The sequence below is a fragment of the Ptychodera flava genome, chromosome 3 (genome assembly GCF_041260155.1).
Source record: "Ptychodera flava strain L36383 chromosome 3, AS_Pfla_20210202, whole genome shotgun sequence".
Taxonomy (NCBI): Eukaryota; Metazoa; Hemichordata; class Enteropneusta; family Ptychoderidae; genus Ptychodera; species Ptychodera flava.
The window spans coordinates 44,580,972-44,596,663 of record NC_091930.1 but is presented as its reverse complement, the minus strand read 5'-3'; the positions used below and the strand labels follow the sequence as shown (position 1 = coordinate 44,596,663).

At 38.5% G+C, this 15,692-nt stretch overlaps 1 protein-coding gene across 1 annotated transcript in view; it reads right to left on the bottom strand.

Moving 5' to 3' along the window:
- The window catches only part of LOC139126872 (QRFP-like peptide receptor), a 28,421-nt gene extending 13,341 nt beyond the window's left edge, over nt 1–15,080 (bottom strand). Inside the window, exon 1 of the mRNA XM_070692798.1 lies at nt 14,142–15,080. Coding sequence (XP_070548899.1) covers nt 14,142–14,609 — 468 coding nt within the window. The 5' untranslated portion in view covers nt 14,610–15,080. The remainder of the gene's footprint in view (nt 1–14,141) is intronic.
- Nucleotides 15,081–15,692: the final 612 nt, after the last annotated feature.

Sequence of the window (15,692 nt, the reverse complement as noted above, 5' to 3'; positions counted from 1 at the left end):
CATTTTTAAAACACATTTCACTAGACAAAATGCTTGATAGCGCTTAGCATATTTACGTATATTGATGTATATGGAACAGAATACTAACTGCATATGCAGCGTATATCTTTGTATATGGAACATTCCAATACGTGATATGCGTAGCGTATTTCTATGCAGATCATGAGTATATGTAATGCAGATGTTTGCACACTAAGTGTACCCTGAAGTTTTGCATTTTATTAGCATACGTACTGTATACTGAATGTATTTGACACATGTACAGAATCAGTATATGTGTATATATTGTTGTATATCAAGCATTTTGCCCAGTGTTTTTTTAATGCAAACGGTCGATGTTTGACGTGGCGACTGCACGCGGATCGCGAGATATCAATAAAACATGTCATTTCCCGAGCGTATTTTTCACATCCCGAAGTTTTACGATCGTTTCTGATTTTGACCCGAAATCCCCCGAAGGTTTGTTGTTGTGCTGATTGACGATCTTCTAGGGAGTCTACAATAAGTTCGAACGACGCAATGAATTTTCTTCCCATTGCAAAGACTGCCAATGTACAGCATTATGCCTTTACCTCAGGTAAGTTTTTTTAAATTCTCCATAGTATTTGTCGTTTTCATTATTCTAAACCAGTTGTATTATATTTTTAACCAACACCACATAAACATCATTTTTTACGTGTTAAATATTAGCCGCTTCCGATGACTACATTTAGTCGTCTGCCACAAAGTACGTGTGGTTCGCCGCGCGCGTGGTATGCGTCTATGCATACCACGCGGCGGCCGCTATGTATCAACCGCACGTAACTGTGCTAGTCACCTATGCGAATTCTGGTGCAATCAGCAAAAATTGTTTTTCGTTTTTTCGCCAAGTCAGTAAGACTCAGCTTTGCCCCGCGGGGCATGACTGATCACTGACGCAAGTGGTACTGTGGCGTACAGAAGCGTCAGCGTAGATTCGTACTCCATAGCTTAGTTGACAATGGCCCCAGTGCCGAAAGTTCGATGTTCGGAAGCTGAATTTAGGTGGGCCACCGGAATTCAAAATTTTACGTTTTTGAAGACATGTTTTTATCGATATCTTGCGATCCGCGCACAGTCGCCACGTCAAATATCGACCGTTGGCATTAAAAATGTGTTTAAAAATGTTACCAAGTGGGAGTGCCACTTTAAATATTTCTTTCCTCGCTCACTACCAAAACGTTTACCAACATTTGGAGGACACTGTTCTCTTAATGACCAAAGACCCTCGCAAGATGTCTGAACTAAACACCATAACGTATACCGACGATTTTATTTTTCAATCTTAACATAAGAAAGGCTGCCATTGTGAATTTCACAAATCTGACAATGTTGTTTAGATTGTTTCTTTATCCAATACCAAATTTGCACGGCATACCCCCACCAACTTTTGTCATCGATTTTGAAAGAGAATGTTTGAAAAGTTCCGAGGGAAAGTTTAAGCTAAAGTTTAAGGCTTTCGCTTTCGAGGCGCACACTACCTTAACATACCAAAATCGCGTATAGTGTATCGGTATTTGCCCTGTGTGATGCCAAAATAATAAAGATATATGAAATAACAGGTCGCTATAACATAGTCTTTATACCATGGCCAGTCTATGTGTCCATGTGCCCACGTGTGTGAACACGTGAGCTAATGTCATAGCGATGTCTGTCTGTCCGTGTGTGTGTGTGTGTGTCTGTGTCTGTGTGTCTGTCTGTCTGTCTGTCTGTCTGTTTACACGATAATTCAAAAATGCCTGAACAGATTCAAGTTAGATTTGATAGACAGGTACAATATGCTACTTGCAAGAACTTATTACATTTTGTGGCTTTGTGTCTTGCATAATAATGAAGTTATTCGACATCATTTTTTTCCGTACAATGGTTTCCCTATGGAGACGGTAATGGCAGTGTAGACATATATCAAGGAATAATGCACTAAATTCCATGAAACTTTTCACAGATGAAAATCTCAGAACATTATGATGATAATGTGAGTGTCATGTCAATGATCATCTCATTTGCATATTTAATGAACTTTTGTAATTAGTGAAATAACTCCGAAATTCCTGCGCCAATTTTGACCAATTAGGTTCAAGAATCTGAGAAAAGGCGCCAAGAGCGTGAGATAGATATATATTGACAAGATAAACATTGAGCACAGTAGGATTAAGAGAGGTGTGACTAGTCCATCCTCTTCTCTTTCTGTGTGGGGAAAAAATGGAATGATGTTATTGGAAGTGATGTTCAAATTAATAACATTAAAGGAATTATATCCTGTCAATTTCATTATCTATCAATGTGTGACTCCATTCGTGTATGTTATAAAGTTGAAAAAACGTAGATGGATATTTGTATGAATCACCTTCATAGGGAGACCCAAAACCAGTTCAAACGAAATTGGACGGATTTTTGTATGAATCTCCCACGATAGAGCATAGGTTATGGAGTTTAATTGCATTTTTCCATTTTGATGTTGTTTCTTAAAGTACACTGTGAATTGTCTATCCCATGAAAGCGCAGGATACTCGCTGAAGGTCTCAATCCGAAACTGGAAGCCAAATGTGCAAGCTGATGGTTCAATCTTAATCAATGCTTCAAGATTATGACGTCATAGCTACAGGTTGACGTATGTGGCAACAGTTTAGATACTATACGCTGGAGATACGGTAAGCACGAAACAATTACATTCGCTAAATTGCTTTGCAGCGTTGAAGTTGTGACCTGCACCAACAAGGTTGTAAAAGGTTCAGAAAACCTTTGGGATTCAACGACTCCGCGTATTGTTAGCCTTTGGATAACACCTTTGATCATACAAATGGACATCCAGACATAAGGCGACAATAGTTGTCAAGTCGGTACTTTTGAAGGCTCTACGGGGATTGTTGTATCTGTATCTGCGAAGAAGAATCTCGTCCTACGGTGAATTTCTGTCTTTCATTTTGTCAAAGAAAAAAAAAGGGAGAAAACGATATATAAACATAACCGGCTTTCAAACACACACAAAAAATATTATTCCAAGAAATTGTAAATTTGGCATATTTTCGGTTGCCCGTCTAAGGTTTTTGGTCAGTCTAATTTTTCATGTCATCAAAAACGAGAATGCGTAACTGTGTATTTTTCGTAATGATGTGTAGTAAAAAGGTGTAAAATCGAAGGTTTTATCATACCTTCTGATTTAGTTTCAGATTCTTCTATAAGATTCCGCGATATTTTATTGCGTGACGTCCGATTTCGCGAAAACAGCGACATGCTCTTAATTCAGTGTTGTGTAAGTGATAGGTGGAAAGGTTTTGTTCGGCAACGCTCTCAAATTAAATTTACATTTAAATTAACTACAAAGGTATTCCCGAAAATTGAACTACTAAAAGAAACCTATACAGGAGTTTGTGTACACCTTCACTGCTGAAAATATCGTAGCACTGACAATATTTGCCTTGTGTCAAAGAGCGTTTGATGACATTGCTTTCATCTTTCCCGCGGGTCTTACTTAATCGATATTTGTTTGTCTTAAATCGATGAAGATATGCTTGAGCGATGGGCGACAAGTAAGAACGTGATATGAAGATGATTCGTTTCCATTGTAGTGGCCAAAAGGGTCCCCGACATTGGCTAAGGTCTATTAAAGTTCCATTAGGCAGCTGCGTTAACTCTTCATGAATGCACCCTATGTGAATGCGGTATCCTGTTATTGTTGAAAACTACATTTTATTCCGGAATTGAATTTCTTCGTCAACAACGCCATCGAACGAGGTACAAGTTGTGCAATACTTACAGAGCAGAATAACAAGACGGTGGCATTTTTTTTCAGAAATATAAGTAATAACAAAAGACATCAAATTATTCTTACTCCAAATGGCTTTTTGATGTCGAAATGTATTGCTTGGTAATTGAGCTCCGCTTTTTGTGCGGGAATAATTGAAGACCAACTGCACTTACGTACATCGTTGAACAGGGAATATAGGCGCCGTCACGTCAAGGTCTGCAATATTCGGTGCTCATTTTTAACTAATTACAAAAAGCACTGTTATAACTTTCTCGCGATGCCATACCGTAAGCATTAAGATGTAAGCCTTCCGGAAGACAAATACTCTCTTAATTAATATGATTTCCGGGATTTCATCTGTCGATATTATCTCTTCGAAAAGGTATTTCCCGATTCTTTGCAAGATTAGAATGAAACAATGTCGCCCAAGGGTTTTACCGAACTAGTTAAGGTAGTACGAGCCTCGAAATTGAAAGACAAACTCTTTCTCAAACTTCCCGGGAGGAATTTGTTTTAAAACTTCTGTTTCGGAAGCAAGGGAGAAAAAAAGTAAAGATAAGACATATAAAGTTTAGTGCCAGAGAAAATAAATCACTTAACGTTTCCGAATGGCCGCCATTCCTGTGTTTCCTGCATAAAGTAAATCGAATTTGCGATGTTCACAAAACTAAGTCAGTGAAAAATTCAGATGAACTATGTCTTGTAAAAATATAAGCGTCCGAACGTCTAACCCCGAGGAGCCATTTAACTTGATTTGAAGAAAGCTGTCCTAAGGTCTCTGCTTTATTTGAATTTACGACATACATGTAAATGTGAAACGATGAATGCAGTGTCGTGCTTAGAATCCTTTCTTTCTTTACACCAGCAAGCATAGCCTGATTCAATGGAATCAATTTTGGATACCAACGTTATAATAACATAGACACAATGCATTATGGTTTACAATAAGAAATTGAAAGTACCCTTGCTTTTCACGATTCTATATAATTCTATATAATATATTATTATTCACATATGTCTATTTTGTCTTACAGTAAGTTTCGATATTAAGGGACGTGGAGTCCAATAACTTTGACGCGGAGTCCATTTTCTTTAAGTGTTATTGGACGCTATTTGACCTTTGACCTCAAAACACCTTTACGTCAACACGAGGAAAAAGAAGAGAATATTTTACATTTTTTTACAAAAATATATGCTACTTAACATTCAGTACTTCATTAAGTAAATCATGGTCAGTCCAAAACCGGTGAATTTGTGTGAAATTATGCTGCTGACGTAAATTTTCTACAACGCGCACTGCGCAGCCCGGGTTTCTATTTCGTTCTGTGCGCTTTGCGGACGCGCTGAACGCGTTCCCGGTCTGCTCGCGATCGCCCGGTGCAGTGCGCGAGAAGCATCCGAAAAACGCCTAAATTTTGACTTTTATCAGGTAAAGTTGGACTAAAAATGTGTATAATAAGGTTATTCACAAAATACCGGGATTTATGTCCTCGTACATCGTAAGCTACGGTATTGTCCGAGACGCGTAGCGTCGAGGACAATAACTCCACCGCACGATGTACTCGGACATACATCCCGGTATTTTGTGAATAACATTGCATTATTATCGATTGACTTATGAACATGCCACTGTACACAAGCACAAATCAGAGCAGGTTGGAGTCCCTTTTAATCCCTCAAATGTCTAAAAGATTAACAGTTTCGTCTGATTATAACAACAGGAGTGAACGTCCTGTTCAACGCACTGAACCTCTCCAGGAGCACTTGTGTAACCGACACCTTGATAATAAAAGATAGTCCTGTTTGACGACGACGCTTTTGAAACCTTGCCATGATTGAAATGTTTAATTGATGCATGGTATGTTTCATACCACGCCAACATGATATGAAACGAGTGGCTTAAAAGGCAATACATAATTGGGTACAACTATTTAATTTTCTAGATTAATAAATAGGGATTCTAATTAACAATTGACAGTACACAATGTTAATTTGCTAGACGAGTACATCTTGTTAATTTTCTACATTAATAAATATGGATTCTAGTTAACAATTGACACTGAACATTGTTATTTTTCTAGACGAATAACAATGGATCCCGATGACAGTAAATATTGCAAAAGTAATTTTCATGCAAGAACCTTCTTTGGATTTTAGATAACTGGCTGATTGAGTTGTTTTACGCCACTCCGTGATCGAATAATGAAAAGAAAAGAACATAATGGCAATTCAATAATGCCAAGGCTTTCTCCTTCAGCTTTATCATTACTTACATCGCAGTTTGTTGATTTATGATTCTTAACAACTGAAAAGTATTACATGAATTTTTAATGTTTCAAATGGTCAGTACCTTTTTAATGTTTCGGTGTACGCGTTTTCGCGAGTGCGCGTTGCGTGTTGCAGATTGATTGATTCATTGCTTCGGATCTCGACAATATTGTGAGGCAAGCTATAGCATGCGTCTGTCTTTATTTTTAGCTGTCAACAACTGCTAATAGTCCAAACTCATTCTCGACATACTATCTGAAGGGAAAAGTATCACATCGCGGAAAAATAATTTTTTAGTGCCATGATACTTTTTTCTTCAAACTAATCCGAGGTTATACATCTGTATAAAATAGTGAAAGCAAACAGGAGGTCCAAAATACGAAAATAATGAAGATACAAATATTAAAAATAATAAACCTTCTGGACGAGATCGTGCTAAAATTTATAATTCGTATATACAGTATATATCGAACTTACTGTTAAGCAATAAACCACACTCTACGATTTTCAATATATCTATATCTATATCTATATCTATATATATATATATATATATATATATATATATATATATATATATATATATATATATATATATATATATATATATATATATATATATATATATATGCAAGAGCGATAGCGAGTGCATACATATGAACACTGTTGCTGGGTGTGATTGTTTGCTGTTATAAATGGAACGTCAAAACAAAGATTTTTCCGAGAGCTCGTGCATGTGCCAACCACACTATATCGCGATTATATCACATGATGGTTATTTACACGCCTCGACCAAACGATCGCTGTATTTGCGCAATCGATATACTGGTATGATATATAATTCAGACACTGCATCACTGATCGTTGTGAAGCTTCACGAAAACACGGATTGATTCCGTATGTAGTTAACGTTCCAGGCTCTGAATATGGTGGTTTCATACCGGAAAACCTAATAGTAGGTTAAGGACGCATGTAATCCGCTCAGTAATCAATAGTCGAATTTTCTTCTAACTCAAACATTTGAAAATTATATTTGTTGACTGACGAGATTTAATCTGTGTTTGTATAAGGCAAAACATCTTAAATAAAATTTTCACACTCCATCACGATATAAAGTGATTGATTGGTTTGCATGCATTTGTGCAATCGATTGTAAAGTACTTAAGTCGCAAGAGGTGGGCTGTCAAGCATTTTACTCAACTGTGATGACTGAGTAGCTCCGGGTTCACTGACTTCAAAACCTGCCGCTACACTGACTCTGAGTAGGAGGTATTGCCTGCTCATGGGTTGATCACCTGTTTTTCAAAGACATGAAATTCAGACATGCCCAGCTGACGACCTATGCCTTTTAGTCAGACACGGTGACCTTCTGATCAGAAATTCCAAAAATAAAAAGGTATCCAGAATCATGTATCCGCGCTAAATACTAGCTCACCAAATTGAGTGGAGCATTGTCAATCGTTGAACCAGCAAGAAACATGTAATATATACATTTGTATCTTCTTACGAACCTCTAGTTGCAGGACAGGAAAAGGGGAAGGGTGAGAGTGTCTTGAAGGGATGGAGCGATAGAGTTATAGCTATAGTTTTGCAAGGCAAGTCAAAAGCCAACTTACGTTACAGAAGACTGCCTCTACTTATACCTTGAAATTTGACATGACCGTTTGGTAATCATGGTTTTGTATCCTTAATAATAACATACCCTTCCTTTGTACATATCCTGATAGGAAACAGAACCTTTCATGATGCACAGATTTTATTTCAATTACAACCACCCCAGTCCTCCCGCATGTACATACTTTTTCAATGCCATGTGATTATTTTACATGATGCTCTCGTATAGATGACACTTCAGATCAAGGGAAATGAGGAGCCTTCAGAGGCTAAATTTCAAAGAGCCGCTGGTATTTGAGCAGGATGTAATTTATCAATCTCAGGGACGCCTATACTGTACTAACTACCTATGCCCTAAATGCACACTACACTATATCAGTTTTTCGTTTCTCACAATGATGCAATGTTATGAAACAGTTTCCCGCTTCCTGCCAATAGGAGCACATCACGATATCAGCTGAATGAAAATATTCAGGCAATGGATGTTACAAGACTACAAATTGTGTAAAAGTTTATCCATTATAACTTTCACCGAGTGCTATGAAACCTAAACATGAAATGTCAGCAGTGAAGGAATGGGGCAAGACTCGACACTAGACAAAATGTTTAATATATGTTCTGTATAATTACGTATATTGACGTATATGGCACACAATATTAATTGTATACATAACAAATATCTTTGTAGATGGGACATTTTAATAAATCGGTATGCGTGGCATATACCTGTGTTGATCATGGGTAACGTAATGCAGATCTTCGCACACAAAGTGTACACTGTACTAATGCATACGTACGTGTATACTTGACGTATTCGCCTCACGTAAAGAATCAGTGTATGGGTATATATTCTTATATATCAACCATTTTGCCCAGTGTGATAAGCTTTTAGCTGTTTTTCTGGCTCTAAATTTGTCATTTGCTCTTCTGTATTTCACTTTTGAAATTGTCGCTGTAAAACTTTCAACGGGCATTAAAGAATGAATGAATGAGTGACATCGTTCAAAAAGCCGAAATGGGTTTCTATTAAACCCAACTAATATGTTATAGAACGTAAATTCGCTCGGGTTACGCTTGTGAATTCTGTAAATTCTCTTTGTAAATTCGCTCGGGTTACGCTTGTGACAAGCAAACAATGTAACTGTGATATCGTAATACTCTGATAAGACTCTACGATAAAAGTTATACTTCAAACACGCCTAACATTTGAGAGCAAGGAAACTGTTACTTTATTTGTAGGTTACTGCGCATGTTGACTTTCCATTTGACCGTAAATCAAACATAGTCGTCTTAAGCTTGCATAGTGTCATATCATTGATCAAAACACAGTTGCATTTTATCGGTATTGTTTGCAAATAGTTGTTAATTAAGAATTAAGTAAATTAAGAATTATTTAAACACGAAGTGAAAGATATTTTTACATCATGTATTCCTGTAAGGGATCTAAAACGAGACGAACTGCTTGGAAGAAAAGATTTCATTCTTCCGTTGATATATTTACAAAACTGTTAATAACAATTTATGCTAGCGATTTGGACTGCTGCATTTCTCTGTAGTTACCATAGCACAATTTATGGACAATTGTATAACACAATGAATAATTTCGAAAATCAGGAGACGTGATGGCTTCATTTTCTAAAAGGCAATAAATAATTAAGAAGAAATATTTACGATCTAAAACAATACCATGTAAAATATTGCTCTGAAAAAAGAACAGTTCAATGCCTTCCTTGACACCAACTCGATCTTTAATGGATCTGTGGTTCAACAACGTTTGCGATGGAAGCTCTCCTGTGCTTTAAATTGCTTAAAATAACCTAAGTTCAATATATGCACATTGCATTTAACTATAGTAGTTTTAATAATTGTTGACGGTATTTTGTCATTCTTCTTCTCGGATTTACAAAAGCATACGTTGTTGTAAGCTTTATTACTCCTATGTACATTGCGTTTGAAAAAAAGTACTCGCACGCTGGTAAGAGAGCGCCCTTGTTTACGGAGCCAACTGACCGACTCATGAGTGCGATGGCACGAGTAGTTCAAAACCTGCTTCACAAACTTTTCCGGGCTGCAGAGTTTTATAAATATCGTACAAGTCCAGGGTTCGGCGGTAAACTCCGTTTCGTGATTTATTTATTTATTCAATGCATTATCCAACGGGCGAAAGCGCAATTACAGGGTAGGATTAGGTACCCCCTACCTACTTTCTAAGTAAACAAGGAGGAGTAAATTCCCTTGCTCAAGGGCACAACACCGCGTAAGTCTCGAACTCACAATCCTCATCTAGTGATACCGGCACCCTAACCACTGCCCAACGGTGCCACCCGTAATTACACTGAATACATTTACGATATTCTGGCAAGAACTATTAGAGTAAGTCCCTATTCAGAGTTGCCGAGAGCAATTCATTAGAGACAGAAATGTCATTTGGAAAAATAATACCATCCAGATCGTCAACCAGAGAAATGAATTTGCTCCTACACATTCAGAGATGGAGCGAAACAAGCAGAGCAGTTCTCTTCGCTCTAGATGTCAGCTGACATTAAAAGTCTCATCGACAAAGTCCAAGTCATACGGTGTATGGTCATTTGCCCACCCGGTTCCTTTCTAGTAGATCCAACTGCATCAAGAAACGATCCTTGTTCCAACATTGAAAAGCCATAAACAGGCAGAAAAAATCCCCCTTTCCCCATTAGTGCGATCGCCTGTCTTTTAAACATTGGCTCGGTTTCAATGTTTGATTTGCCATACAAGAAGCAATACACATCGATCACAAACATTTGACACTTCAGTAAATCTCATAAACATACTTCTGTTATGATCGCAGCTGACAATATTGAGATAACCGGTACATTATCATTCCAGTAAAAAACTGAACATGAGTTTATTGCCAGTGACCGAGTTTGGATGGAATAGTATGAACGAAAGAACTATAGAAAGAGAAACGTTAACCCTTTGTTCGGTGGAACTAAAATACGACTGATCGTGCAAAATTCCGTTGCTTAAAAGTAGTGGATCGCTGAAACGCCGCAGATGTACAGCCGACAGGTAGTGGCGATGGCGTATCGACGATTTCTCGAATTTGTGTTTGCTATAGTAACTCACAATTTGGTAACATAGACAGTGTGACTTCTACCGTCTGTCTTGAAAGCATGTGAAAAGGGGCGAGCAAGCTTTATGCGATCCCGGCTCGTTCAGTTGGATGTGAGGCAGAAAAGGTAATAATAATAATTAATAGCCCTTTGCACCTTATGTGGGTGGTATTTTCTCTTACGATTTTGTGTGGTTCCACAATTACTACGTATGATCTTGCTCACAATATTGAGTTCGTTCGATTAGGCGCCAAACTGTTTGCCCGATCGATCAGACCAGCCACGCCATCATGTGCATTGCCCAGCACAGGATTTACGAAGATGAAAGCATGGTCACTAACATGAAGGAAAATTTCGAAAATTCGACTAACCTTTTAATATCAACTAATTATTTTCTTCTCGCAAACATATTTTTCACTTAAACCTCTAAAATACGACCACTAGCAAAAATGAGAATCACTGCAATTTAAATCGCTTCCAGCATGGGCCCTGAAAACAAAATTCTATGATTCGACTTCGTTAGCTAAGCAATCTTAAATTACATTTCGCCTGCAAATAGAATCGTATATCAAAACATTGAAAAATCGAGTGGATCTGATTGGAACAGAGCTATCGAGTCAAATCTCAAGAAAGTGTGAAAGTTATCATTCGGTTAAGTGAATAGATTTGGAGAACGGGAAAGATTTATATTCATCGATCTCAGCTGTATTGAAACGCAAAGTTACAGGACCTGCGTCACCTTGTAAGCAATTATGCGAATATCTTATCTCCTCGGATGAGGTTTACTGATTTTCTCTACGTCCTTGTCGATCGATGGAATAATTTTTAACCTCGATGCCATCTCCTGATTTGATCGACAAAAACATACACTTCTGCAGTACAGTCCGTACTCTAATTTACAGCTTTAGCTGGCGAAATCGACATGATATCTCCCGTCTTCAAGCTGAATTCGAACTTGCCCTGAATGCATAGGTTTGACACCGGTTGGCCTAAGCCAACGTCGTGCGACATACTGCACGCACAAAGCGTCCATTCTCGGGAACACATTTTGAACGACCCCGTTTTTGGACCAGTGTATCGTGCAAGAGTATTCATGTATGTGTAACTGATTATTTTGATCATTAAAAATATTAATAATAATAATATACGTAGAAAAATGTACCGACAGGGTGGATGAAGTGCGTGCTTCTAACATGTAACTGGAGACTGTAACTGCCAATCAAACGGTAGATCAACTGTTCTGTCTCCTTATCTCCCTTCATGTTGATAAAGTATTCTTTGGTGCATGTAGATCATCAATGACTTTTTTTTATTTACGCAATCAAAATGTATGGAGATTAGGTACACAAACGACTACTCTTCACAATCATGAGATTTGCAGCGATTTTCGGCCAACATCTCCGTAAACGTACAGGATGCAGAAATCACGAGTCTATAATGGTATTGAAAGATATGCCACTGATCGATAACGAACATATTTACGATTACATTTTGTGTGAATAGATTTAACTTTGCGATTGAAAACGACGTCGGAAACGGTCGAAAAGGCATATTGCTGAAAGTGTATCACTTTATACAAGCTTGGTATTTTGTTTCGGATAAGATTTTGTGATATTTCTATCAGGCTCTCTGCCGGTGTATCATATGTCAGAAGGACTCATTCGAGCATCTCTGCAAGCCGCTCGGGATGATTGAGCACTTCCTTCAAGGGGACGATTGTGGAAAGACGGGCACAATGGTAACAAGTGCAGTTCATTTCGTAAGAACTCACAATTGATTCGAACCCGATAGATTACAAGTCAAAACTTGCTTAAATCGCCCTGTCCTATTTAGTTTATCTGTGCACGTCTTTGGAAAATGTGACGACGTAAAAGAAGAGGATACATATCCCGCTATTGGCATATGCAGAAGTATGTCTCACTCCGGGAGAGGTAACCAGTTCAAACAGGTTTTGACCAGTCGTGAACCAGTTCTCTGGTCACCATGCCAACTACTCTACCAATGATAGTAAAACATGATCATGTGTTCGAAGCCGAAAGAAGTTGGCAGGGTACATCCGACAGAAAAACAATATATCACAAATTCAGCTGGCACAGACAAAACTGGCGCCGCAATGGGGTTGATAGGGATTCAGTGTGACCAGTCGGGTGACAGGTGGTAGAATATTTGTTATCTAAAGAAGCAAAATACTATACCTAGCGACAGCATACCACGAGATTTTGACCAGTGCACATCATATGTGCACCAGCGATAACGAGTCAAAAGTGGTATACCGTCACCGGGTGTGATTTATTCCCTTTATATCATAAGAGTGTATTGGAATTCTAGCGTGGATCTTGAAAAATGTCTTTTAATTTTCCGAGAGCTGGTTTGCAAATTGTGGTATATCGTAGTTATTTTTACGTTTCGACCAATCAGATCGGTGTTGCATATTTGCCAACGCAACCTAACAGTATTAAAATATTGGAGACGTGGGTCAGTGAGGTTGAAGTTTCGGCTGACTCGCAGCGTGTTTGCAAGGTTCTATCTGATTGGTCGATTGTCACTATTCACAGCAACTTAGGGAGTTTATTTGTATTATTTCATTATAACGGTACGATTCTGCCAACCAATTGGATAACAGCTTCGAAATCGCTGCAAGCCGGCCCTGAAGTTTTTCCCGTCAATGAGCCGTCTCTTCTTAGAAGTTGTGCTGATCACTGATTTCGTTTCACTGGGCTTGATATAATTGCGACAAGCACTGGACACGTAAAGACACATTAAGCACTTCTCATTGGACTGCGCACTGTGACTCTCTTGTGAAGCGAGCAACTTGTAGTGCACGTACATAGTAATATCCCGATGATGGGGCCAATAATTATGGAACGTTTTAAAAAGAATTGATTTAAATGTTAAAGTACAAAAACGGCAACTGGTTTGTAACGTAGGCACAACATTCTATGATATGTATAAAAACACTGATACACGGTGACTCCGAAGGACAAGCGCCGAGCGTACTGCCTGTAGATGTTCCCTTTTTCGGACAAATCGTTTTATGTTTTATCTTTCGTCTCGAATTTCTAGGCCGGCAGCGCGATTGGCATTACGCTTAATTTCAACCATGAGCACAGAAATAAACACTTGCAACTTATCTGAAGACTACAGTCGGACGGCTCTCATGATAATCATACCTCTTTTTGCATGATGTACCATTTTGTGATATATCGACCTGAGGTCAATCATTTGGTACAGCAATATTCCTATTCTTTACTAGGAGCGAATGTTTACAAAATGCTGCATTCAAGTAAAATTCAGTTTACATGCATACATAGGGTAAACAATTATGCCACGTAAGTCAGTGTACAATAACTACGTCAACAAATTTGTTCCGTTCAGAGATGTTCATTCGATAATAGTCTTACCTGTTGCAAATAGACGACTAACGGGCACATTGCAGCCCCAAACGGCCATTGTTCAAGCGCGAGGGCAATAGTCGTGAACGGCATACACATGATCGCCATCACAAGGTCTGATACGGCTAGATTTATCAGGTAGGAATTAAAATGTGTTCTCACTCGGTTTCCAAAAGCCAGGATCGTTATCGCCAGGGTGTTTCCGCACACAGAAAGGAACACAGTTACTGAGAATACAACACCGATAACCAGACGTGTAGTCAGTCCCACGGTATGGGCTCTGTAAGGCTTTGGACAGTGTTGGTCTATGAAAGCTTCATCCATTTCATCATAGTCATAGTAAAAAGACGACTGCGAGTAATAATAGCTCCCGATGTAATCAGTCTGAGACGTGTCGTTTGAACAAACACCACACAACAAGCAATATAATTGACTAACAATTTCCGGATCTGTCGCAGAGTAGTCGTAGGTTCCCATTTTTTCCTCCTTTCTTGCCGTGTGGTAAAGTAATGTACGTTGTAAAACAGGCAGCCGTATGCTAGTGCGGCAGTAGAAAGTGTTTTCAATGCTCTCCTATTGATTACCTTTCAAGGAATATCAGTCTTCATGTGCCTTTATCCCATGAAAGTATCACAAGCGAAGTATTTCCAAATTCGTTTCTGGGCATTGGAACCAACGTGGCTGTGTCTGTTTCATCTGCTCATGCGGTCGTCGTACACGCTGTTAGTTACCAATCGGGGCTTGCGTCATTGCGTTACGTCGATAAAGATTGACGACTGGTGTCATCTTGCGAATACGATTTCACATTGTCGAGTTGAGGGTGAACCATTATATTAGTGGGTAGAGTCGAACTAGGAAGTTAAGATAATTAAAAAAATTACAGGATATCTTGAGCCAAGGAATTCAGCTTGACATCGATAGACCATTACCCTCACTTTTGATCATGGTCTAAATAAAACAAAGGATTGAAATATTTTAGAATGCAGCACCTCTCTGAAGTCTATTTTGCTCGCATTACCAGTGAGCGGTAAGGGAATTATATCTCTTATGAAATCAAGTAAACAATAATAAAATGCCAAAATAATTCATTTTTCATTTAGGCGATTTTCTGAAGTATAATACTTTGAGGAAATTAGTTCATCCAGGACAAGTGGACTTTATAAATGGTGTTTTCAACCGGGTTCGAACTCACAACCCGACGGTATCCAGTCACCTAGCAAAAAGTACAGACACAAACGATCAGCCAAATCCACACTCTCAAAAAGAGTGGTTCAATAACCGAACTTAGTTATTACAGTTTTCTGACTGCGACCCCTCCACACGTTTTAGAGTTCAGAAGCACTTGCGCCCGTACACTCACAATCACACATCGCACACAAACTTTATCGAAGCAATGAATACATCGCTGAAACTGGGCGAAAGACAGCCTCGGGATCAATTCTGTCCACCAGCAGAGCTATAATCGGCAGACTCATTGGATTATTATGCACTTTAAGAAAGAGTTCACAAAGATGACTAAAATATTTTAATAAATATAATGTAATAGCTGATATTTTTTTA